The sequence below is a fragment of the Ruditapes philippinarum genome, unplaced genomic scaffold (genome assembly GCF_026571515.1).
Source record: "Ruditapes philippinarum isolate M1 unplaced genomic scaffold, ASM2657151v2 ctg2114_1_1_1_1, whole genome shotgun sequence".
In the NCBI taxonomy this organism is placed as follows: Eukaryota; Metazoa; Mollusca; class Bivalvia; order Venerida; family Veneridae; genus Ruditapes; species Ruditapes philippinarum.
Window position 1 is genome coordinate 349,694 of NW_026859460.1, and position 27,999 is coordinate 377,692.

Below are 27,999 nucleotides of genomic sequence, written 5' to 3' on the forward strand. Positions count from 1 at the left end.
TCAATTTTTGAAGAGAACTACTTAATAATTTTTGTTACAAAACTATTCAAATGACAAAAAAACTGGCTCAGTGAGTACAGTGTATGTTCTGCCATGTTTTTCTAAGTGAAAGGCGTTGAAAGTTACCAATATTTGAACATGCAGCAATAGATAAAAGATTTACCTTTCAAATGGTATATAATATTAAAGGATCAAATGTACATCCATGAAGTTCTATTTGCTACAAAATGCCTAATTTTTCACTTTTTGATAGGCATGAGTGATATTTCAATGGAGTTTATAGGAGCTGCTTAATTATCTCTGTAATCTATGTCTCTGTAGTAGTGTTTTATAAAGATTCCGAAATTGCTTTATAATTTACATGTTTAAAGAAGGTATTTCTAACCAATCCAGTTATTTTATTTGCTTTCTTGATACTGGGACATAAGATCTTATGTCCCAGATTGATACAATTACTTATGTGATGTCGAAATTGCAAATCCTTACGAAGTTAGGGGGAATGACGATACCTAAATCTCTTTCTTCCTCACTAGGCCTCAATTGTTTAGTTGTATGAAGACTCTTTACTTTACTTTATCCAGCGTAGGGTCGCGAGATCAGAAATCTCTTATAACCCCCTCGAGGTCTGACACCCAATGATTATTATCCGGATATAACACTCAAGTGAACATTATTCTGGCAAAAATTTTAAACTTTAATATAAAAATTGCAATCCATGGACCATGATACACCATCTCAGAATTTAATATCAAGGAATAATTGAAAAACTTCAAGTGATTATAGTGAGTGGAACAAAAAAGAAAATGTCAAGTCAATTTCAAAATAACATTACCAAATCATTATTGTTTACCTTGGATTTAAATCATTGTAGATAAACGCTCAGACGTGTCCGCTGAAAGCTTTTGGTTGAAAAGGAGTAGATCTAGAATTATAAAAATAAAGAAGCGTCAATTAATTAAAGTCTTAGATTAAGAGCTGTATAACTTTAATCTGAATGTAAGTAAAATGATTACTCCAATCTCTATTTGTTTTCAAAATGAATGTGAAGAATTTCCGCAGACCATTTATGGAACATGTTTTCGCGACCCGATAATTCACTGGCCCTAATTCACTTTCTCTTTCAAATAATCTGATTATTATACATAATGTTAGTTTGGTTACTTGTTACAATTTTATTCAACTCGTTCAATAAATTGAGTATTTAACCTACACTCATTCAATATCCTTTATATCAATAAAAAGTACATTTGTACTGTCTATAGTTTACATTTGTTTACTCATTGCATGATCAATAGGCAATACTGAAATATTAGACATATGTTATTGTTAATGTTTGCACGCCAAACTGTGCTTGTCAAGAATTATGAATATTACAATGTCATAGACTTTTAATAACTAGTGACATTACGTTTCAGTCTTAACAGCTACTCCTTATTAGTCTATCGTAATCATTTCACCCGTTTAACAGGGCTTGACATTTGTTCAGTTCTGCCCAAAACCTACAGAAGGTACTCACTGACTTCAAAGAACCAACAGATCTAGCATGGCTTTTGCTTTAGTTGTAGACTTGTAGCCCTTTATCATTTAAAATGTTGGTGTGTGTGCAAGTTATTGACTTGGAATTTCATGCATGTCTTCATAATTATAATTGTCAGTCCATTTCCAACACTTATTCTGTCATGAATGAAATCTCTCTATTGTTAATTCCAACATTCCTACATCCTGACTCTTTTAATACATCAAACACTGATAGAAGTTGAGTGAGCAGATCTTGTAATGGTAAACTATGACAATAGAAATAAATGCAACATACATGATATATATATATATATATATTATACCTCATTTGCATACGCCCTTTTATATTTAATATGACGTCATGCGGGTCTATAAACCGCATACAGACTGGGGGCGGTCCATAATTCTTATATGGACCGGATGACGTCATATTAAATGTAGAAGGGCGCATGCAAATGAGGTATAATATTTTATTTTGTTGTTAAATGATTCTTTTTACTAAATGTATTGTTTTGTTTCAAATAAATTTATTACATGTCGATCAAAAGTCATGATTTGTCTTTAAATTGATTATAAATTTTATTTATACAGTTTGTGAAAGTCTGAAAGTTCGAGGTTTTTTTTTTTGCCTGTTTAATTTCATTAACAAAAATTGAATAACAAAAAAAGAGCATGATTTTTTTTGCTGTATCGCTTAAAAATAATAAAAAATTCAACTAGGTTTGAGATATTTCACACACTGAACAAATAATTTATTATATGAAAGCAAATTATAGTAAAAATGACAGCAACAAAAGGGATGAAAGAATTTAGATTCGGTATAGTATAACAAATAAAACATGGCCTTTCGGGCAAAATGCATGTTCACGGACTGGTTGGTCAGACCTCGGGCCATATACCTTCCTCAGTCTGACCAACCAGTCCGTAAACTTGCATATTGCCCTCAAGGCCATGTTTTATTTGTTAAATATATAACACTGTTCTTGAAAACTTAAATAATTTGATTGTGTAACCAAGACTTTGGATACTATAATTAATGACAAAGAACATTTTAACGTGACATTTATAAACAGCAGAGAAGAGGTTGTTTAAAACAATATCTTAAAAGAACAAAAATATGAACAGATTAAAATGAGATAAAGAAAGGGAGTAATGGAATTTGATATGTGAGGAAGCTGCCTAACAGCCTAGTATGCCCTTAAAAGGTCATTGGTTTACTGGTTCTACTCAGGCCCCGTGTTCACTAAGAAAAGATCAGGATCAGGATCAAGTGATCCTGATTTTATTTTCATTGTTTAATGTTACTAAAATTATTTGTGTTTTGTTGAATTAAATTGTAAATATTCAAATTGTAAAAATATGCTGATTTGCAAAGAAAACAAACTATTTTGGGATAAAATCAACAAATAACAAAACAAATACAAAAATATTTGGATCAAAATAAGGATCAATTTTAGGATCAGGATCAATATTTGGATCAACTGTAAAATGCCCATATCTTGCAAAATTAACAATTAATTTATTCTAAAATTTCATATACTTGCTATTTCAGGTCCAGTTTTATCAAATTTATAATTAGATATTTATCTATGAGGATACACAATGAAGAATATTAGGGTTTTTAAATTTGATCCTGATCTTGATCCTGATCCTTAAATCTTTGTGAACACGGGGCCAGGAGTCTACATTAATCAATAAATGTAATTGTTATAATAATTATAATAATGTAATTTTAATGCTCAAATGGATCCAAAGGTCTTATTCTCCCATTTAAGTTCTGAAGTTTCCATATGAAATTCACTGAATTTGAAAATTTTAATCCTAAAGAAAAAAACAAACATTTTAACTTGATTTGCTAGACTTATAACTACTAGCCAATGTTTTATTAGTCTTTACTAGTTTGCATGTCTTCAAGTTTCCAATTGACTTTGTTTTTGTAACTAAGCATAAAACCTATTCTAACACAGTTATACTAACTTGTTTATACATGTACTTTTTCAGGACAAGCTGAGTCTATGTAACATACATCTGCATATACATGAAGGTAAAAAAATCAACACATTTAAGGAAAGTCAGGTATTTAGATATTTCAAAATGTAGAACATCTTTTGATTTAACAAATACAGTATTTTTATTTCATTCTTTCCAGTGTTTTATTGTAATATATCAGATGATTATATTCTGATAAACCACTAGTGAAATTTATGAAATATAATTTTCACTGTAGCCGGACTATATCTGAATGCGGATGAAAAGAAAATTAAACTAAATGGAATAACAGGCAGAAATAAATGCCGTCATACGTAAATTTTGCTTCTTTAGGAAAAATAAGTCAATGTCACCATACATCATGTTAAACATGTAACAAAATTAGAGAAATTTAACAGAACTATATTTCAAAATTGATGATGTGATGTCATGATGTGATGACGTCACAAAGGAGAATGCGCGACGTTACGCGGCAAAATCAGTAAAAAATACTTAGTCACTTAAAAGCATGAAATAAAAAGAAAATTTATTTGCATTACATATAAGATTGAAATATATTTCATTCGTGAACACCAGCTATTATATTTTCACTCGTGGCTACGCCACTCATGAAAATATTGCATCTGGTGTTCACTCAGTGAAATTATATTTCAGTCTTACATGCAAAACAAATAAATATCCTCTGTATTATAACAATGATGCTTGGTGTGTTTCATGATGCCAAATTGGTCTGATTTTAAATTAACGATCTAATGTTGTGAATACTAGATGCATTTTAACATTGCATATTCCACAAGTGTATATAGAGCTATTGACTACTTGATTCCAGTATTTAAATCCCCTAAATTAACAATGGATGGTATTATGCATTTTTTTTAGCTCACCTGTCACAAAGTGACAGGGTGAGCTTTTGTGATCGCTTTACGTCCGGCGTCCGTCCGGCGTCCGTCCGTAAACTTTTACTTTAAATGACATCTCCTCATAAACCACTAAGCCAATTTCATCCAAACTTCACAGGAATGTTCCTTTGGTGGTCACCTTTAAAAATTGTTCAAAGAATTTAATTCCATGCAGAACTCTGGTTGCCATGGCAACCAAAAGAAAAAACTGTAAATATCTTCTTTTAAAAAACCATAAGAGCTAGAGCTTTGATATTTGGCATGAAACATCTTCTAGTGAGTGTCTACCAAGTTTGTTCAAATAAAAGCCCTGGGGTCAAAATTGGCCCCGCCCCAGGGGGTCATTGATTTTCCCTATATGCATATAGTAAAAACTTAAAAAATCTTCTTTTAAAGAACCCAAAGAGCTAGAGCTAAGATATTTAGCATGAAACATGTTCTAATGGGTGTCTACCAAGTTTGTTCAAATAAAAGCCCATGGGTCAAAATTGGCCCCGCCCCGGGGGGTCAGTGATTTTCCCTATATGCATATAGTAAAAACTTAAAAAATCTTCTTTTAAAGAACTCAAAGAGCTATGGCAATGATATTGAGCATCAAACATGTTCTAATAGGTGTCTACTAAGTTGTTCAAATAAAAGCCCTGGGGTCAAAATTGGCCCCGCCCCAGGGGGTCATTGATTTTCCCTATATGCATATAGTAAAAACTTAAAAAATCTTCTTTTAAAGAACCCAAAGAGTTAGAGCTAAGATATTTAGCATGAAACATGTTCTAATAAGTGTATACCAAGTTTGTTCAAATAAAAGCCCTGGGGTCAAAATTGGCCCTGCCCCGGGGGGTCATTGATTTTCCCTATATGCATATAGTAAAAGCTTAAAAAATCTTCTTTTAAAGAACTCAAAGAGCTATGGGTAAGATATTTAGCATCAAACATGTTCTAATAGGTGTCTACCAAGTTTGTTCAAATAAAAGCCCTGGGGTCAAAATTGGCACCACCCCGGGGGTCATTGATTTTCCTTATATGTGTATAGCAAAAACTTAAAAATCTTCTTTGAAAAAACCCAAATAGCTAGAGTTAAGATATTAAGCATGAAACATCTTTTAGTGAGTGTCTACAAAGTTTGTTCAAATAAAAGACCTGGGGTCAAAATTGGCCCCGCCCCAGGGGGTCATTGATTTTCCTTATATGTGTATAGCAAAAACTTTAAATCTTCTTTGAAAAAACCCAAATAGCTAGAGTTTAGATATTAAGCATGAAACATCTTCTAGTTAGTGTCTACAAAGTTTGTTCAAATAAAAGCCCTGGGGTCAAAACTGGCCCGGCCCCAGGGGTGTCATTGTTTTTACCTATATGTGTAAAGTAAAAACTTAAAAAAAATCTTCTTTTAAAAAGCCCAATGAGCTAGAGCTTAGATGTTTAGCATGAAACATCTTCTTATGGGTGTCTACCAAGTTTGTGCAAATAAAAGCCCTTGGGTTAAAATTGGCCCTGCAACGTTGGGGGCGGGGGGGGGGGGTGGGGGGCCTATATACAGGTGAGCGACCTCAGGGCCATCATGGCCCTCTTGTTTAGCAATGTTATAACCATGACCCAATCTCACACAGAAAAAATTACCCTGTAAATAGGAAATGACTGATGCTAGCATATGAAATACATCAAGTTTAGTACAAATATTTAATGCACAATTTTTCAAGTGTTGTACATATTTACATAATTTGCATTGTTATGACTCAGATGTAACTCAAGTGGTGTTAATATTTCAGATCACCAAAATGGTTTCTGACACATTACATGTATCATAATACAAGGGGTTATCAAAAGTGAAGTCACTGCATTGATTAATCATCTAGTAGGAGCAGTGTAACAACCAAAGTTGGTTTACATATGGACAAAATTAATATATGATAAATTGTCATTGTTAAGTTTAGTGTTCAGAAACCAAATGGTTGATCAACAACTGATAAATACATAAGTAATACCAGCACCCAGCACAACACACATTGTCAGTGCTGTCTCATTAAAAGCAGATCATCATTTTCGCTCCGTTACTCTTTGCTAGGAAGCGAAGAGTAGTGGAGCAACAGTTAGGATATGATTTAAATGAGAATGTCAGTGCTGTTACATTGCTATCACATTGTCACAATGTCTCTCCTGAAAATATTGTTCAGCATACTCATAACTTACTTCAGGAATACATCATCCAACCACTCAAAATGGAGTCATGATAGTATGCAGTTCTTCATCTAAACAATTAGTTGTTCTCTGTCTGTAGTCCATGCAGCTTCTCTAACAGATAACCTGCTCTTAAAAAAAGTTAATCAGGTAAATAATGTTTAAAGTGCTTGTGTGTGGTTTCTAAAAACTATAAACATATTGATAACAAGGCTTTAAGGTTTAAAAATGTATTGCTATGGAAAGTATTATAATAGTTATTTCGAACAAACCTAATAATTTGAAATATTGGTGTGCAGCTGTTTGCCTACAAAGTAAACTTTTAAATTATCAAAAAAGTTATTTTTGAGTGCTATTATAGTTGAACTTATAGTATAAATACTTAATATAATTGAAATCATATTTTATTATTAATATATTATACAAATGTAGTAAAAATAAACTGGTCATAAGTTTTTGTGTAATCAAGACAGTGAAACAACTTTTAGATCACCCCTTGTATATTGGTGCTTGTGATAGTTTCTCATTATATACTCATCTAACTATATATTTACTCACAGGTTCTGCTTCTGTGTTGGGAAAGTACTTTAGTTCAATAGTAAGCCTTGCTTTATGTACTTGTACTTGAATGGTAGCATTTGGATATACATTATTGCTGTTATAAACTAATAAACATTGCATGCAGTATAGTTTAAATAATAAAAAAAATATTTCTGTAACATACCAAAATATTGAAAACAAGTAGTTAGAATCAAAGTGGTATAATCTATAAATTAGTTGGTTATACATGTATTATTAGTTATAAAGAGTTTTTAAAGGTTATATATGGCACTTTTTCATTGCAAGGACATTGTTTCTTTGAGCAAGAAACTTTACACTCATTGCTCAATACTGGTTGGTTCCAGGAACAGATTCAAGAGTGTGTCTATAAGCTTTAAGCTTCCTACACACAAACTAAAATATAAAACTTATTAAATGGAATACACTAAACTTTAAGTCATATTAATTCTTAAACAATGAGTAAAGTTTAAAAGCCAATCCAATATACTGGTTTATAAACCACAAATCTACAGAATTAGAAATCACTCATAGATGGTTATAACAGCATATTTCCTGTTTTAAAGTATCAATCTTAACTTGTAGTCTGCCAATATAGTCTTTTATATCATTACATTATATGCATTAAGTCTACTTATGTTTTATCTACTTGATGATCTGTAGTAGAATATGGCATTGTTTTTCTGCCATTGACAATTTGTTATACAGTAATAATCTTTAATTATGTACAAGTAATTTCCCACATAACTACCTTTTTGTGTCGCCTCTACGGAGTAGTGGCGACGTATAGGGATCACTTCTCCGTCATCTGTCTGTCTGTCCGTCACAAAACTTGTCCGGACTACTCCTCATAAACTACTGGTGCAATTTCATCCAAACTTTACAGGAATGATCAGTACCAAGTTTAGTTGTGCATATTGTCAGCATTTTCTGGTTCAATGATTTTTGTATGAGTTATGGCCCTTTAATCATATTTATTTTTAAAATGTGTGTCCGGACTACTTCTCTTATACCACTAACGCAATTTCAATGAAACTTTACAGGATTGATCTGTAGCTCAAGTCCTTGCGCATATTGCACGGGTTTTTCGGTTGAATGATTTTTGGCCGAGTTATGGCCCTTTGATAAAAAGGTGTTTTTTTCTGTGTGTTGCCAGATACACAAAAGCTTGTCAGCATTACTCCTCATAAACTACTGGTGCAATTTCATCCAAACTTTACAGGAATGATCAGTACCAAGTCTAGTTGTGCACTGTCTGTCTGTCTGTGTCCGTCTTTCACAAAACTTGTCCCATGAAATTGGCCATCATGAGGCGAAACATGTGATCACTGATCGCTCATGTTAAGAATTTCTTACTAGTATTGTGAGTATTGTAGGTCAAAATAATGTTTGTTTTGTATTTGGTAATTGCCCACTGAATATTTTTCTCAAAGTTATGAGCCCATTCATTTTAAAAATTTAAATTTTATATGATGGTTTCCTGCATTACTTTTGAGAACCTTTATTGGTTGCAATAGTATTTCCCCAATCAGCACAGTTGGTTTTTTGTTACCTATACACAAACATTATAACCTTAAGAATTAACTTAAGTATGCTGTTTTGAACAGTATGGTTATATTAATTTACTGTTCTAATATTTGATAAAAGGTGACTTATAAAATTCAATTTAGAGAGCAAAGGAATTATGTTAAATTAGAAAAGTATTGGTTAATTAATTAAGGACAAACAAAGAATTATATACATATATTCAAAAATGTTTTATTGATGAATATTAATTTTTATTTTTACAGAAGATAGAAGGTTACGTTTGTAAGATTTATCTACATGAATGTAGTATTTACATATTATACCTTCTTCTTTTCTCAGTATGACTATTTTATGCATCATGGCTTTAACAATGTAAGTTAAGACTTTTCCTTACACCTTAATGGTTCTTAGATAATCTTCCTTTAAACATTTTGTATTGTGTACACCTATATATAGATAATCAATCAATAGACAACTTGTATGTAAAACTTTTCAATCTTTCAAATATTGTGAGCTTAGTACAAAATGGTCTTATCTCTTTTATTTTCATTTAGAATAATTTAAATTGATTGTTTTGTGGATAAGTCTGGCAATTTCCACATCTAAAGGACAGTATCTCCATGACCAACTGTTTCACATTACGATTCCTAAATTTTACTAAACAAAACTTGAAGTTTATGTGCTTAATTTGGTGGATATTGATAATTAGCTTATACATTAAAATAGGAAACAGGTCTGACTTACGATGCAAATATGGTCTCCACAAAATATTTACATGTACATTTGCATGTCAATCATTTTGATTGATTATATTACAAGATATGACTCAAATTATGTTGTTGTCTATTCTAAGTTGAGTTAATTTCCTTTTTTGTTTGCTTTGATGTACTTTTATTTTTATTTGTGCTTTGAAGAACTTGCTTGCAGTAGAACAGAGTTAACATGGCTCAAAGGAGAGGCCATCATCAGCCCCCTGAACATGAATGGTACCTACATAGACTCCAACCTGGATACTCCCCCTATCATCCTACAAATGATGCAAGGCTGTATACACAAAACAATACAGAATTTTGTAGAGATTTAAACATTGGTGATCGTGATCATGACATATTCTACCATGAAGGTACAGTTAGTGAAAGATATTACAAGGATGATTATAGAGATTACTCTAGTACTGGTCATAACCAGTTTCAACCTGAACCTGTTGAATATACTGGTCATGACAGGTATCAACCACATTCTGACATCAGGTACCAACCTCATCCTAATGAATATGCTGGTCACAAGAGGTACCAACCTGACCCTGTTGAATATACTGGTCAGGACAGGTATCAACCACACCCTGATGAATATTCTAGGTACATCAGGTGCCAGCCTCATCATAATGAATATACTGGTCATGACAGGTACCAACCTGACCCTGTTGAATATACTGATCACGACAGGTACCAACCTGACCCTGTTGAATATACTGGTCACGACAGGTACCAACCTGACCCTGTTGAATATACTGGTCATGACAGGTATCAACCACACCCTGATAGATATGCTAGTGACATCAGGTACCAACCTGACCCTAATGAATATACTGGTCAAAAGAGTTACCAACCTGACCCTAATGAATATACCGGTCATAAACAGTACCAACCTTACTTTGATGAATATACTGCACTTAATCATGATCAGTTTACTAGTTACAAAAAGCATCAGCCTAACTCTGATGAATATATTGACCATAACAGAAGCCAGTTCCAATCTGTTAAAGATACTGGTCTTAACAGATTTGAAAGAATTCAGAGTGGGCCCTTGTCATATGCAAGTACATCAAATAATAGACAAATACCTTCTTTAACTGGCCGAGGTTCTTATCGGTCACCATCTAAAAAATGGAACAGTCCAAAGAGAAGCTCTGGTAGTGCTAACAAAATTGTTTACAATACAATTTCAAAACCTGGATCGAAACAAGTCACTACTCCGCCACAAACAAGTCCTAGTCTTCTTGTTGAAGTAAAGAGAAATCATGAGTCTGCTCCAGCTGAAACAGCAATGCGTGAGCTGCCAAAGTTTGATAAACCTGGGCAGATTGATTCTATGAAAAGCCAGACTATAAACTTTGAAAATCAGACCTCATATAAAGAACCCAAGGTAGATTTGCCATTAAACTCAAGTCTACAAGTAATTGATTCTGAAGATGAATTGAGCAAACAATCAGATAAAAAGTCTAGTGAAATCCCAGTTCCTGGTTCTCCTGCTGCTAAATTATGTCAGAAACAGATCTTACCAAGAAAGGAAGTAGATATAGATAATCAAGAAAACAGCATTACAGAAAATCTAACAGAAGACAAACTTATTGAAGAAATTAAGGAAGAGAATTCAGACACAGCAACTTGTAATGTTAAGGAATTAAGTAACGAATCCCAGAATTTCAGTGAGGTTGAACTAGTGAATAAATTAAAAAGTGTTGATCTTGGCACAAGTATCAAAGGAAAGGACAGCAGGCAAGAGAAGTTAGCAAATGCACAAAGCACTGCTAAAACTGCAGATGTTAATGTTAAAGCTAAATCAAGTGCTGTAGCTGGAGTTGAAAAAGTTGATAAGACTGAAAAAAGTGACAATGTCATGGATATTTCTTGCTCAAGGAAAGATTCTGTAACTAATGAACAAGAGCCTGAGAAATTAGAAGATGAAATGCATGTAAAGTTGAACTTTGCTTCACAGGAAGTTGTACATAAAGAAATAGATGACAAAAATAAGGAAGATGAAAAAAACAATTCATTAAAACAAGCTGATGATAACTTTAATGAACATGTCAATCCTTCAAATGAAAATGTGGATGAAACTTCAAAATCTTGTGGCAAAATTGAACAAGATAATGATGTTGAAGATACATCTCATAGAAATAAGAGTGTATTGCACTCACTTAATGTATCAGAACCTGATTATAGCAAGATCAGAGATGATTTGACAAAATATGCAAAAGAAAGTGATATAAAAGAATTGCAAACAAATGAAGATTTGAATGGTAAATGTATAGATCAAGGAGGTGAAGTATTATCTGATGATTGGAAAAGTAAAAAAATTAATGATTTCCACAAGAGGGTGCTTGGTAAGTTGTCAGTAAAAACTTCTTTGGTACAGAAGATCAATAATCGTTCATTGGAGATACTCAAGAAAGAAAAAGACCTAAATACAAGTGGAAGTTCACTTGAATTATGTAGTCATGAAGAATCCATGGAAATTGATGAAAGTTTAGACCTTATTACAGACACAGATACTTCAGTTGATTTAGAATCAAACATTGATCATGAATTCATCAATATCAATGATCCAAACGTAGATTCAAGATCAAAAAATGAAAAATACAAAGTTCATATCAATCAGCCAAAGGAGGGTGAAATTGAGGCATGTCTTGACAGTTCAAGTAAAGAGAACAGCATGGACATGTTCAAGACACTCACAAATACTGAACAGGAAGTAGTAGTTGACCGAGATGAAGAGATGATAAGTGAGTATTTAGGGTGTGAAGGTTTTAATCAGGTGAAGGGTTCTGAAATAGATCTTGTTAATGACATGTCTGATGTGAGCATGCATTTTATTGACAATGTTGAACTTAATCTTAAAAAGGTTTATAACAATGGGAATGTTTTTGAATTGAACACTGGTGGCACTAATAACACTGATAATGCTAAATTTGAAAATTCTGGTAATGCTGTGGTTGTTTTTGATGGTGATTTAGGAGGCTTGAATACTAATAATAGTCTTGCTGTGGTTGACGTGGTAACAGATTACTTTAATAACAGTGAAAATGCTAATGAATTACAAAACATCAATACATTAGAAACAGGTGATGCCAAACATATGAATAATAAGGACATTGTTAAAATAATTGATGGTAATATCATTGAAAGTAAGGATAATGGTAGTAATGTTGGGACAGAAATTGTAGATATTTCTGCATATGATGATGAGACTTTTGGTGAATCTGAAAATAGAATTGTTGATTTTGATGTAACTATGAAAACTGGAGATCACGATGTGGTTTATGATAAAGGAAATCTAGCTGTGGAAGTTGGAAGTGATACGGTAGCAAATTGCAGTGGTAAAGATGGTAAGATACATGCCTCAAATCTGCATCATTTATAAACAGAATTCTCTCCTTTGCCTGTTGCTGAAGCATGTGCTGATCACCTAACTTACCATACTTACACATATACCATCATACTTTTACCTTATATATATTAATTGCATTTTTTTGCTGTGGAAAAATTCTTGCATAACTTGTTCATTTAGTTTGATTGAATGCTTCTGAATTCTTAGCTTTACTTTTGATTGTATGCTAGTATTCTTCATGTACATTATTTTTCTATAAATTTTTATACAAATTGTATTCATATTATGAAATACAAATGCATCAACTGTAGCTGAATGGATGTAACTTGATGTAAGAATTTGATGATGTTTTGAAATGCTGTCTCCCACCCCAGGACCCCATTGCTCTTCCAATATTTATAGTCAATCCCAGACTCTAAATGCAATGTGTATAAGTCACTACTTTCATATCTTTAAATGAACTGCACAAAAGTCATACCCATGTTCATGTATGTGTCAGTTAGAAGCCATTCTATAGTTTGATGCTAGTTACTTAATCAGTTTTTAACTGTAGTATGATTGTGCACAATGGATAAGCAAATCTACTTCCTGTTATCACAAAATGGTACAAGTTAAAGGGACTCCACTGACGCTTTTTGGCATGACATTACTTGAAATGATTTTTCGATATTAATGTTCCATTCTATGTAGGTCTAGACCAATAACTTGTGTGAAAATTTTCAGATCATTTTCTCAGAATAATTATATTAATTGTGAAAAATAACCTAAAATCAGTCTTAGAATAACACAAAAATTTTATTTTCACTTAGATTCAATGTATAAGTTATCTTTTGTATATTTTTCTGTTTTAAGTGTTCCCGATAATCTATGTAAGACATTTACATTTTATGTTTTTAGGCTTCCAGGACCTCAGTAGAGTTCCTTTAATTTATAAATAAAGGTTTAAAAAAAAGTTCAGTTATCTGAAGTAGAAGGTGCTATAATAATTGGTACGCATTGATTACATAAAGATTGTAAGACATGGTATGAAATGTACAGTGATTATGAAAACATGGATTGCATTATGGGATCACCCCTGAGAGATAGGCAGGTTTTAAGGGTCATCCAAAATGTTTCAACTTTTAAGAAAAATTGAACTGTTTTGTCTTGTTTCATTAAAGTAGCAACAGGTTATGTGAACAAAATAACACATGTATAAAACTATTAAAGAGTCGTATTTAAGATTATTTCTTTACTTTTTAAATTGCTCATTTTCCAAAATGAGGCATATTTTACCAAATTTAAGCCAGAGTCTTTTACTAATTTTTAAAAATAACTTTAAAAGACCCAGCTTTTCCATCACTGAAGCTAAAATGTTACCATATAACCTTGACAATGCCAGTGTGGCTTCAAAACTTAATTAATGAAAAGCTTTGTTAAAAATACAATAACTTTTGTAATAATACTTGTAGCTACTTGTTTGAATCATGCAGAGTGGAAAGTTGGGTTTGTATTTAATATTGTATTTTCACTGTTGTAGTGTTTGCTGCACAGTTGCTGCTTCATGTTGAAAATTGAACAGGGTGTATAATTGTCAGCTTTATGTGACAGCATGATAAAATCATCATTGTTACTATCACTGACCTCAAATTAACACATCCATCATTGCTGACTTTAAATCATTTGTTAATTTTGAACACTCTGGGTTTGAATCCCATAGAAACATTGGATAATTCTTTCATTAGGGTCCTGAGCTATACTAATCTTGCTTATGGTGCGTTAGTGGTTCTACTCCAGTGCCTGCTTGTGCCTGAAATAATGGACAGATGGATACAGTATTGCTAATGTAAAGTTGACGTTTGACCTTTACTGCGTCTTTAAATAGCAACAATGAGAGGAATTATCAGATTTGATGCAAACATTTGGCATACATGTACTTCCCCTTTTCTAAGGTTGTTGTCAAAGTAATATCAATAAGGGTTATATATATATGTCTAGAAACTGAAAAATAATTCTTACATCAAATAAATATAACATATTTAGATCTGTACATGAATTAAGATCACTTCTTCCCCGTCTGTCTGTACTTCCATCACAAAATGTCCCACTTTATGGGTGATTGTAAAAAAACCCTCTGGTTTTGTTCAATTTTAGATAGATGCAATAATATTATACCTAAATATCACCAATAATTTAACATAAAATATTGTGATAAAGTGTTGTAATGTTAAATCTTGTAAATAAATTACTGCCCTCTCTCTTCCTCTGACAAGACTTGATTGTGATTTGTTAGATACTTAAATGTATTGAAGGATCTGGCAGGATTTTTTACCAGTAAATGTGTCCTTGAGTCATAATAAAACCAAGTAAACAAACTGTGCAGTTTTTAATTCAAGCTGTTTTAACTGTTCTAAAGTTGGCCTAGGAAAAATGAGGTATTTTTTTCTACAATTTTGTGTACAATCTTCAAATCTCTTTTGTTTTTGTTTTAAAAAAAAGAGATTTGCATGATACATACATGCATGTGTAATATGTAGAAAATATTTGTTTGTTTTAATGTAAGAATGTAATTTTACTTCATTGAGCGAGCTTCAAAATCGATTTTCTCAATTGTAGCAGAAGTGTCCTTACTGGTTATAAAAGATCAAATATGGCAGAACACTTTTTGGTTATATTGCATGTACAATTATACATCAAGTGGAAATATTAGTTATATTACATAAAAATCAAGTGGGACATGATACTGGTAATATTACATGTACATTAAATAGGATTACATGTACATTAAATAGGACATAATACTTAATGGTTAAATTACATTTACATCAAGTGGGCATATTACATACTGGTTATATAGCATGTAGGCCCCTACATTAAGTGGGGAATATTACTGGTTATATTACATACTATATCAAGACATAATATGTACTGGTTGTATTACATATACATTAAGTTTTATTACATGTACATTAAGTGGGCCATAATACTAATTGGTTATATTACAGGTATATCAAGTGGGCATAATACCTACTGACTATTGGTTATATTACATTTACATCAAGTGGGGCATTATACTAATTGGTTATATTACAGGTATATCAAAGTGGGCATAATACCTACATACTAATTGGTTATATTGCATGTATATCAAGTTTTATTACATGTACATTAAGTGGGCCATAATACTAATTGGTTATATTACAGGTATATCAAGTGGGCATAATACCTACTGACTATTGGTTATATTACATTTACATCAAGTGGGGCATTATACTAATTGGTTATATTACAGGTATATCAAGTGGGCATAATACCTACATACTAATTGGTTATATTGCATGTATATCAAGTGAGGCATAATATTAACATGTTATATTACAGTAAGCATGGCAGAATTCTTAAAAGCTATATTTATAAACATATATGGCCTTGTCTGCCTTTCCTATTTAACTTGAGTCAGTATAAAGAGTATTGTCTTAATTTGACAAACTCTGGGATAATGCTAATAATACAAATATATAAACTTCAAGTCAAGCACATTGATATTGCTCGTATGTTTTGTCTCCAACAGAAATCATGGTGAATAGCTACATTCATTAGTTATTTGATGAAAACCTTAATTTAGAATTTGATCTGGTAAATTGACCAGTTTTTAGCACACCTCAGAGCACATATTGCGAAAAGGTGAGCTTATTTAAGATTCAAAGGGTGAAAATTTAGCCTGCCCTTGCTGAGGGCATCATTAAGTTGTGGATAACACATTTAATCTTCTTGTATAAATATCCATGTAGGTATTTAGCAATTCATTTAACATTGCATAGTGGACTTTTCCTTAAACTATAATGATGACCCTATTTATAAAGTGACTCCTAAGTGTGACTCAATGATTAAGAATTCAGGCCATTTCTAGCAGTAGAACTCAGGTGAGTGATCAAGGGCCATTATGACACAACTGCTTACCTCAAGCATTTACATGGAAATCTATATAATGTTCAATTTAATATTAAGATTGCATTGACGTAGGATTCAGTGTGTATGATACTGTACATTGTTTTTTTTGTGTTGTTTTGCATGAGTTGCATGAATGTAGTTACTTCTTTCAATGCTAACACATTTATTCATTTTTAATAAACAGTTTTTAGCTCGACTATACGAAGTATATGGAGAGCTGTCCTACTCGCCCCGGCGTCGGCGTCCAGATTTTAGATTAAAGTTTTGGTGCAGTAAAATATTTTTCACTATAACTTTCTCATTTCTTAAGGTATCAACTTCAAACTTCAAATATATGTTCCTTATCATCAACCACATCTTATGTGACAAGGTTCATGACTCTAGCACCAATTTTTTCAGATTTATCTCCCCTTGAACTTAGAATTTTCCTTAAAAAATACTATTTTTTACTGTTACTTCTTTATTTCTTAAGGGATCAACCTCATACTTCAAATATATTTACGTTATCATCATCCCATCTTATGTGACAAGGTTTATAACTCTAGCACCAATATTTTCAGATTTATCTCCCTTTGAACTTAGAATTTTCCATAAAAAATATTATTTTTTACTGTTACTTATTTATTTCTAAAGGGATCAACTTCATACTTCAAATGTATTTACGTTATCATCATCCACATCTTATGTGACAAGGTTCATAACTCTAGCACCAATATTGCAAGAATTATCTCCCCATAAACTTAGATTATTTTACTAGAAAAATGTTATTTTTTATTACAACTTTTTTATTTTTAAAGGTATCTACCTCAAACTTCAAATACTTATTCCTTATCATCAATTACATTTTATGTGACAATGTTCATAACTTTTGAAGCAATATTTACACATTTATCTCTCTTTGAACTTAGGATTTTCTTTAAGAAATATGATAACTTCTTTACTTTTTAAGGTATCTACTTCAAACTTCAAATATATATTTCTTATCATTACACAAATGTTGTGTGACAAGGTCCATAACTCTAGCATGACTATTTCTAGAATTATTCCCCTTGATAAAATCATCAAAGTTTGGTTCATAATGAAGAGGAATCAATGTGCTGCATGTAAACATACACATCCCTTTCCATGCATGTTATATTCAGACTTTGTTGTACATGTATACACATTTATACAGATTATTATTTTTACATAGTTTTAATCACCAATACCTTTCAGTTATAATTAATAGTTATTAATTTTATAGAGTACTTGTATAATGAAAATTTTAACTTTTATAACAATCATCTGTATACTGTTGATATTAAAATTAAAAAAATCTTAACACTTTTATTTTAAGTAAGCTGTCATATTTATTTCTTGAGAACATGCTTGGACAAAAAATAGTCAGTATACATTAAATGTATACTTATTTTTGTAAGTATACAAAATACCACCTCAGTTGAGCAATACACTGTAAATAACATCTACTAGGGAACCAACACCACTCACAAAATTCAATATTATAATGTCGGCTGAAGGGAGTTGTTTTGCTGAGGTTGAACTGTTACTTTACTTTTGGAGTAAAATAATTTCAATATTTAATGATATTAATCTTGATCTTAGCAATTTTACCATTTGATGAGAAATGATTATATGTTTGTCAGTTTTATTATTTGGTTAACACTGATCTGACATGTGATAAATGTATTTATTTTTTTATTTATTTAACTCACTGCCACCGATTCTTACATTTTTTATTCATTGTCATATTATTATATTGTTGTGAAGAGATGAATTAGACGTTCTAACGTGCATTTCGGCAGGGGGAAAGGTCCGATGTCCGGTATATACCAGAATACAGTATTTAGTGTGGACGTGCTCCAACACTTTTTTTAGTCTCACTCATTTTTTTCTCCAAATTGCATTTAAGAGTGATGTTGAGAACTTCCTGTTATTACTATAAATCTGTTTTTAAAATGATTTAATCTAAAAAAAAAAGCAAATAACTATTTTTGTCAAGTATCATCTATTAACACTACATTGTAAGAATGCATAATAAATTTCCTTGTGCTCTCACTTCTACTACTTCACTTAGTTTAAACTACCATGTTATATACTAAATCATGTAATGTATAGCTTTATAAGTGTTATGTTTCTTGCATAAGTAAAAATAGATTTTATTCTGTGAATGCTTCAAAATAACTTTTTACTAGGAAAACACTTATAAACTTAATATTGTTCCTTAATGTAATGTAAATGTGAACCTAACATTATTTTCCTTTTTGATTTATTTTTGCATGTGTCAGATCACGTATTACCAAGATTTGGTATTTATATTTATTATAGATTTCCTTTTGGTTAATTAATATACTTTTGTTTTCTTTGCGGTACAGTGCTGCAGGATTTAGCATTAAAGCAGAAATTTAAGATCAGAGAATCATTCATCCCTCTGGACAAAGTTGATTGTCATGGATATAAGGTATGTATGCCATGAGGGGAACATAAGATTTTAATTTCAATTTTGTTAACGTGATGTTCATATTAATGCGAACAGACAGGGAACTATGAAATGTGAGGTCATAAACTAACAGGCTATTTTTATGCTCCTACCACTTTTTGAATAATCATTTGATCAATAGATAGTGTAGGCATATGGGGTCAAAGGTAAAGTACAGTTCAACATGACCAAAATATAAACTGTTATAAAATAGACATACTTCAATTCAAAACATAATAAGTGAATGACTTTCTTGAGATCTACACACCATACTTTCAGGTCACAGTTAAAGGTCATGTTCATCCAACTATTAACTATGACTATACTTTAAATTGTCATCTTGATAACCCTAGAATTCATGATGGACAATTTAAGAAATGGAAGCCAGACAATTCAGCTTAAGGAAATAAAAGTTTTTGATGAGCTGTTATATGCATTGATTATATTTATTAATTTTTGATAAATTTGAAATATAACTCTAGAACTGCTTGTTGTATAATAGTTGTTGTTGCTACTTGTAGGGAAATCCGAGTGTGAAGCAAAGCAGCAAATATATTGAAACAGAAACTGAGGACACTGAAGGCAATACTGAAGAAACTATAGGCAATACCGAAGATATATCTATAAACAAGAGTTGTAATGACCAGCAACACAACAAGCCTATGGATACTCAAAGTGTAGAAACAGACAGTTTAACTGCTTCTGAAATGCATTCTTTGACTGATTTGAACAAAGGTGACACCCAAGAAAAGTCTTCAGAATCATCCAATGGTGGGTTGAAAAAGGTTATTCCACTGAGTGAACGTTTTGGTCAGCTGACTAACAGACCAGGAGAAACAGATCATGATAGTGAGGAAACTGAGTTTAAAGCAGAGTATGAAAATATTGTTAATAGATTAAAAACATCTGATCAGAAAAGTGGGCCACATGAGCAGACAACCTCTAACACTGAACAATATAAGGAAATGGAAGTGGATGAACCAACAGGTGAAAATGAAGAGAAGGTATCAGAAATGGCAAATGAAGTTAATGATAAAGTAATAAAATATAATGATAGGAAAGAAGTGGCTGAACAATCAAACAAAGAAAATCTAAGACAGTCTATGTCAAATGGAGATGCCAACAATGACAATGGGATGTCAGAAGTTAAGAAAGATGTGAAACCAATGGGAACAAGTCCAGGTAAGTTTTGATCAATATTGACCAAGTTCTAAGCAATATGTAAAATGATTAATCGTAAGTTTAAAATGCAAGTAAAAGTAGGACTTAATTGGTGTTAATTTCTGAAGTTTCTGTTTTGCCAACATACGGTGCGCAATATTTAAGGTTTAAGTCATGTTGAAGTTGAGATTAATTTTAATCAACATCATTTAACCTTGAAGTACACTTAATAATCAGGAAATGGATTTCTTTGTTGTGGGTTTAAGCCTTTCTTGTGTCCCTCATACCACACCAGTACTGGTAAGTTCCAGGAAGCCGACTTGAGGATGCTTCATATAATTGTCAAGCTTTCCTTTCTTAAAAATAAAACTTTCAAAATTAAAACTTAGATACATTATAATGTTAAATTGTATGTGACTGAAAACCTAATTAAAAGAAATATTCATGATGTATATATCTTCTAAGTATCTTTATATTTCAAGTGTCATTCTTGGACTATAGTGATGAATCAGATGATGAATTACTGGTTACACCATCAGCTTTCCTCAGATCTATAGAGGAAATTAAGTAAGTTCACTGTACCTTTCTCTACAATATATTGAATAAATCCTATCTTATCTAATAAATGAAGCCTTGAAGCCGTTGAGTAAGAAAAACACATTAAAAAAAAGTTGTTTATTGAAATATATTTGTTAAGATAACATAATACTGTGCCACAAATGTAGAGTATTTTTACATGATGTACTTCTGTCATTGTGATAAATGTTGTGACAGGCCCTTGGCTATATTGAAATATGGACTCTTACTCCTAAATGAACAGAATTTTTTTAAAGATCAAATCTTTTTATTAAAGAAATTTTTATCATCACTTATTTTATTAATTGATGTTGTAGTACAGGGCATGGCGTGTATTGGTGTACAGCATTTGTGTTTAATGAAAATGACTTGTTTTGTGATATTATGATATCATATTACAAACATATGAAATGAAACATATGAAATGAAATTATGTACCAAAGTACTATAAATTATGTACCAAAGTACTATAAATTATGAACCAAAGTACTATAAATTATGAACCAAAGTACTATAAATTATGTACCAAAGTACTATAAATTATGAACCAAAGTACTATAAATTATGTACCAAAGTACTATAAATTATGTACCAAAGTACTATAAATTATAAACCAAAGTACTATAAATTATGTACCAAAGTACTGTAAATTATGGTACCAAAGTACTATAAATTAATCATTTAATGTACCAAAGTACTATAAATTATGTACCAAAGTACCATAAATTATGTACCAAAGTACTATAAATTACGTACTAAAGTACTTTAAATGTACATTTTACAGTAACATGAAAGATAGGACATATGACATTATATAATAAAGTGTAAAACTAATTAAATAAAAAAAAAATGAAAAAAATTAATGTTATGTTTCAGTGGTCGCCCTTTAGTTATCACACCTACTAAAGTGATTGACTCCAGTCAGAACAGTAATACTACCTCCAGCAGTAGTGATGTAAATATGCTTTAACTCCTACCAACCTTATATCTGAAATGAACCTGTCTGTCTTTCAATCTGGACAAAACCATTCTGGCATACCAGACTGGCGTTTCCATTAGTTTTACCCATGCCGGAAATTTCATCTTGCATGGGGGTGCCAGATGAGTCGCGTGCTGTATAATGGCACGCTTAGGATGACATAATTTTACTGTTATGAATGAAGTTGTAATTTAATACGCTGTTGTAAAAAAAATTGGTTATTAGGTGTAATGCCATACTCTACCATGGAAATTGTTTTATTAAGGTAGTGATTTTAAAATATAATAGAATATGCAAGAAAAAATATCTGACATATGTTTGCGGTTCGGAATATCCGTCCCTCAGGAACCCACCCATTGGGTACGGAGGTTTGTCGAGGGTCCCCCTCTAGAGAGATAGTCCAATCAGAACCGCAACATATGACAGATATTATTATTCATCATTTTTTAGAAAATTTTCAAATTATTTATTGACCTTTAGTTTAGAAGCTTTTGATTTCTTTATATAGGTCTTGCTGTTTTATGTCATAATTCTATTTTCACATAATCTCCTTGCTTATGGTCCTATGTTAAATTTTAGTTATTACTTTGTTTATCAAAAGGAGAACATAACCTTTTACACTTTCTTGTGAAAACATGTTTTAGTTGTCTCCCCTGAAACCAGTTGCACAAAGACCTGGATTAAAAAACAAGTTTACACTAGATGGGCTGTTAGCTGACCATGAAGAAAAGGTAAATTATTATTAATATTTAATATTAATATTATTATTATTATTATTTTTATTATTATTATTATTATTATTATTATTATCATTATTTTATTTCTTCAGTACACAAATATTTTATTTTGATAGTGGTTTGATAGTGCAATTAATCACAAGAGCTGTCAGAGGAGACAGACTCGCTCTCCTAATTAAATACTTGATGCAGTAAAGGAAGAAGAAAAATTATGATATAGATATATTTTCTGTATCAGTATCAAGAAAGCACTCAAATGTTTAATATCTTTGCAGAACATAATATGCATGTGACCTTGTCAATGAAAGTTAAACAGATATCCCTGAAGCAATAAAGAAGTTATTAAAGAAATAATAAGGAAAATTTAATTCAACGGGAAGATAATAAAGAAATTATTGACCCTAGAGTTATGAATCTTATCATTTAATTATTGTATGGAAGTTGATATGAAACTTAAACGTAAAGTACAAAGTAAATCCTTTACAAAAATAAAGAAGTTAAGGCAAAAAATAACAAAATTTGTATTTTTATAACTTTTAAGTTGTTGCCCATTGGCAAAAATACAAAGTAAGCATGTTGACTAGGTATCATTATTTGAGTATCAAGGTGAATGACCTTGTCTAGATTACGAACAATTGTTGTACTACAGTAATTGTCTAGTATTTATGATGAAGGACTGTCAGACAAATAATGAGCTTGCTAATCTATAGATGATGTACTTTAACACAATGCACTTGCTATTTGTGTCTAGACATTACTTCTTAACATGGTTTTATAAGTGTTTTTAGGTATCACTCATGTTGTGGTAATAAAATACTTACCTAAAGTGCATTAATTAATGACAATTTGAAAAACTTACAATTTAGATGATTTCTTTTATATGATTTTTACTTCATAAAAATGTGTTTTTTTCACACTTCTGAAATGTTTTCAGTGGAGCATAGACAGTTTGTAATACCATCTATTTCTAATAGCAACTTTATTTATGTTAGATATGGTGACATTTTGATACCTATTATAAAACTGTTACGTTGAGTTTCAAATCATCTTTGTCACAGCTACATCAGTACACATAGAGCCGCGCCATGACAAAACCAACATAATGGATGTGCAACCAGCATGGATCCAGACTAGCCTGCACATCCGCACAGTCTGATCAGGATCAAGGCTGATCGATATCAGTTGCTCTACTTGTTATATGGTTTGTAAGCAAACAGCATGGATCCTGAGCAGGCTGGTCTGGATATGCTGGTTGCAAACACATTATGTTGGTTTTGTCATGGCGCGGCTCATTTATATTGTTGATTGCCATGGTTTTACAATTAATCAGTAAAAGATTGTTCAGGTTATAAAGCAGATAAAGTAAGCCTCAAAGAATTTTTAAGACAACACATTCATATTTACTTATAGTAAATTTGTGTTTATATGTATGCTTGAAATAGTATGAGTGTGTATTTGTAGCATTCTGTGTATATATAAGTTTATATGTATTGTATAAATAAGATTATATACGATGTTGTATTTATAAGATTATAAGTATATATGTTGCTGTATATGTAAGTTTATATATGTTGTTGTATATGTAAGTTTATATATATGTTGTTGTATATGTAAGTTTTTATATGTTGTTGTATATGTAAGTTTATATATGTTGTTGTATATGTTAGTTTATATATGTTGTTGTAAATGTAAGTTTTTATATGTTGTTGTATATGTAAGTTTATATATGTTGTTGTATATGTAAGTTTAATATATATGTTGTTGTATATGTAAGTTTATATATGTTGTTGTATATGTAAGTTTATATATGTTGTTGTATATGTAAGTTTATATATGTGTTGTATATACAAGATTATAAGTTTATATATGTTGTTGTAAATGTAAGTTTATATATGTTGTTGTATATATAAGATTATAAGTTTATATATGTTGTTGTATATGTAAGTTTATATATGTTGTTGTATATACAAGATTATAAGTTTATTTATGTTGTTGTAAATGTAAGTTTATATATGTTGTTGTATATACAAGATTATAAGTTTATTTATGTTGTTGTAAATGTAAGTTTATATATGTTGTTGTATATACATGTATAAGGTTATATATGTTGTTTTATATACACTGTATAAGGTTATATATGATGTTGTATATATAAGATTATAAATTTATATATGTTGCTGTTGTATATTTAAGTTTATAATTTTATATACGTTGTTGTATATATATAAGTTTATATATATATATATATATATATATATATATATATATATATATATATATATATATATATATGCTGTTGTATATATATTTTTCAGGCTGATCATGTTAAAGAGATGAACGAGATTGATAAAGAACTTCAGGTTTATTTTACTTATGTTTGTTTTCTCAGAATTAAAAAAGAAAAAAAGACCATTTTCCATGGAGCTAAAGTATTGTTCCTGTATAAAACAAGAGTGCAATTTAACTCATCAGAATAAGATAACACTAAAGGTACATTATGCCTCAGAAATCAATATTTTTTTCTTTAGAAATGTCAGACATGTATTTCATAGGGTTGAAATAATGGATTTAGAGCATGTTAGATGTTTAGCAACTGAAGAAAGTAGTGCTGAACGTTCTTGTAATGTGTCGTAATGGTAGCAATATATAAACAAAATGGTATTTTGACTTCCAACAGAGCTGTACTTGCAAAGGATAGTACATGTATATGGCAAATTAGTATTACTTTGAAAACTGTGACAAGATACCTAGATATAAAAGTTTTGTGAGAAATAAACTTGGTAGCATTTCTGAGGCATAATGGGTATTTTAGTGAGCTGTTTGATTGCTCTATGTCCTGTTTCATTATTTCATCTTACACTCTAGTGGTCACGAATACACACCACTCATCTAGGATGTGTTTGATATTCGGTAACTTTGGTTTGAAAGCTAGGTCTTCGGGTTAGCCCTAAAAATATCATTTAAGAGTTTGCTATTTAAGATTTGACCTAAACTTTATGCAGCATAATATCTGTAATGTTTTTGATAATTTGTCAATAGGTCAGAAATTAAGGTCCCTGGCTGACAAAGGAACTTGCTTGAGCTGTCTAAAGTCAGTATGACACTCCCTGTTTATTGTGACGTTAAGGTTGTACGTGTATATGCATTCAAGAATATAAACAAATTGAATAAAGGATATGAGCCGCGTCATGACAAAACCAACATAGTGCGTCTGCGACCAGCATGGATCCAGACCTGCCTGTGCATCCGCGCAGTCTGATCAGGATCCATGCTGTTCGCTTACAAATCCTATAACAAGTAGAGAAACTGATAGCGAACAGCGTGGATCCTGATCAGACTGCGGGGATGCGCAGGCTGGTCTGGATCCATGCTAGTCGCAAACCAATTATGTTGGTTTTGTCATGATGCGGCTCATATATTATTAACCTTCGAAATTACTGATTTTAATGGAACATGTGTATTACATATAGTAATTTATGTTTATCGATAGAAGTTATCATATAACTTTGATATTTTTTAGAATGAAATCAAACAAGGTGGATTTGTGAATATTTTGAATAAAGAAGATGCCGAAATTGCAGGTATGTGCCATTAAGATACATGTATAATAATTATGTAATGCTTCATATGCACTGGTATGAAAACATCTTATATTTGTTTTATACTGTTGACAATGTTTTCCTATGTAGAGACTTTGTAATCTGAACCCTGTATGATTTGGACTTCATCGCAAACAGGACAATTTTTGAAGTCCAAATATGCTGTTCTTTACCTTGTATGAAAATAAACTCTGGATTCTTGCCAGAAACCAGATGAAAATTTCATCACTTTTACTTTAATTTAAACTATGTATATGTTAGTGTTCGTCCATGCTGTTTTACAGAAATTAGAAACTTCGACAGGAGCGATACTGACCAGACAATGTTTCTTATTTCTTTAGAACAGCTTTCGGTGTCTAGTTTTATTTGGCTTCATTAATATTCACTTTATTACGTAACTACCTGTCTGTTTTTACTAATAGTAACATCTGTTCTTCTATGAAAATTAGCACCATTTTTTAAAGAAATACAGCATGTTCATTGGTTGACAAATAAAGCTGGACACTTAGTTTTAAAGAAGAAAAAATCAATTTTCTAGAATCAACATAATTTTAACATTTCACCATGTCTGGAGATTAGAAAGTTTTTCTTTAGTGTATTCACATATATATTGACAGAGGCTTTAAATGTCATATTACAATTAAATTAATCTGTTAGTTTTTAATCAAAATTAAAATGAAGGTATATATTGATGAGGGTATGGTGAAACTTAAAGTTCATCATAATCCTTAGGTGTCTTAGTTATGTCCCTAAGAGGCTTTAATTAAATGATTTAAATTATACAGATACAAAAAATTTGCTAGTTTCATTAGAAATTTTAAAAATTTATTACAGCTAGATAGAACACAGGTATTTTCCCTAGTAAATTTAAATGAAGTTTGGGTTTTTTAAAATTTTTCATTTTTAAAGATTCCCTATAACTGTTTAAACCCAAAAAGGAAAAAATTTGGGGAAAAATTTAAAAGTGGGAGGAGCCCTCTTTATATGTAAAGATCGTCCGGGGATATTTGTGTTTGAACGTGAAAACTACCAGTGCTTGTTCACAGAAAATTTTAGTCCACTGTTTTGGTGGCAAATACTTTTAAAAAGAAAAGGGGGATCGCCCCTAGAAAAACTTTTAAAGAACCCTCTTACCCCGGGTTTAAGGGGAAGTTATTTAGGCAAAGAAAACACAAAAAAATAAAACTTCCCAAAATGGGCCCAAAATTTAAATTTTTTTGAACCCGTTTTTTTACAGACAGTCAAAAGGGCCAAAAATATTCTAACTAAATGTAAAATCACCCAAAAATAAAAAGTATATCATTTTTACCCAATTTAACTTTCCAGGGGTATTGCCTATTTGATGGCTTTGCCCCATGCCGTCATTATAGTCTACTTTCTATATACTTTTAGAGGTTAATGCTTACAAAACACTTTTGTTTTTTATCCACAAATTTATCCTTTAATAAATAAAAATTGTCAATGATTATACAATATTTCATTTTTCAACAACGAAAGACTGGATTTGAAAACAAATTAAAGTGCTTAACCTTTACATTTAAATGGTTAAGTTAACCAGTGCATCTATTTGTATTTCAACTAAAACAAAATATTTTAGTATGGTAATTATTGAAAAATTTGTTTTGATGCATTGCCATGTTTCTAAATTCTTGATAAAATGTGTCTGTTATTTTGGGACACATTTAAGATATTTGTAGATAGAAGACTTTAAAAGTGTTAATTAACATGTTTTTGTTTGTTTGTTTTTTCATCTGAAAAAATTGGAACA

General features: G+C 31.1%; 2 protein-coding genes across 5 annotated transcripts in view; one reads left to right on the top strand and one right to left on the bottom strand.

Moving 5' to 3' along the window:
• Positions 1–937, bottom strand: part of LOC132756577 (uncharacterized) — a 34,521-nt gene extending 33,584 nt beyond the window's left edge. Inside the window, exon 1 of the mRNA XM_060747684.1 lies at positions 851–937. The gene's annotated coding sequence lies outside the window, so the exon portion shown is untranslated. The remainder of the gene's footprint in view (positions 1–850) is intronic.
• LOC132756578 (titin homolog) lies at positions 879–26,247 on the top strand. 4 transcript variants are annotated; one of them, XM_060747688.1, is made up of 10 exons: positions 879–996; positions 3,520–3,562; positions 9,578–12,771; positions 19,076–19,161; positions 19,701–20,361; positions 20,823–20,907; positions 21,793–21,871; positions 22,540–22,626; positions 24,948–24,992; positions 26,153–26,247. In XM_060747688.1, exons 3-10 carry the CDS (start codon positions 9,606–9,608, stop codon positions 26,225–26,227), a joined length of 4,284 nt encoding a protein of 1,427 aa, XP_060603671.1. In that variant the 5' UTR covers positions 879–996; positions 3,520–3,562; positions 9,578–9,605; the 3' UTR covers positions 26,228–26,247. The 4 variants fall into 4 exon arrangements, with proteins under 4 accessions (XP_060603671.1, XP_060603669.1, XP_060603672.1 ...); XM_060747686.1 differs by having other exon boundaries at positions 895–996; positions 3,520–3,594; XM_060747689.1 differs by having other exon boundaries at positions 895–996; positions 3,520–3,594; positions 9,578–12,168.
• Positions 26,248–27,999: the final 1,752 nt, after the last annotated feature.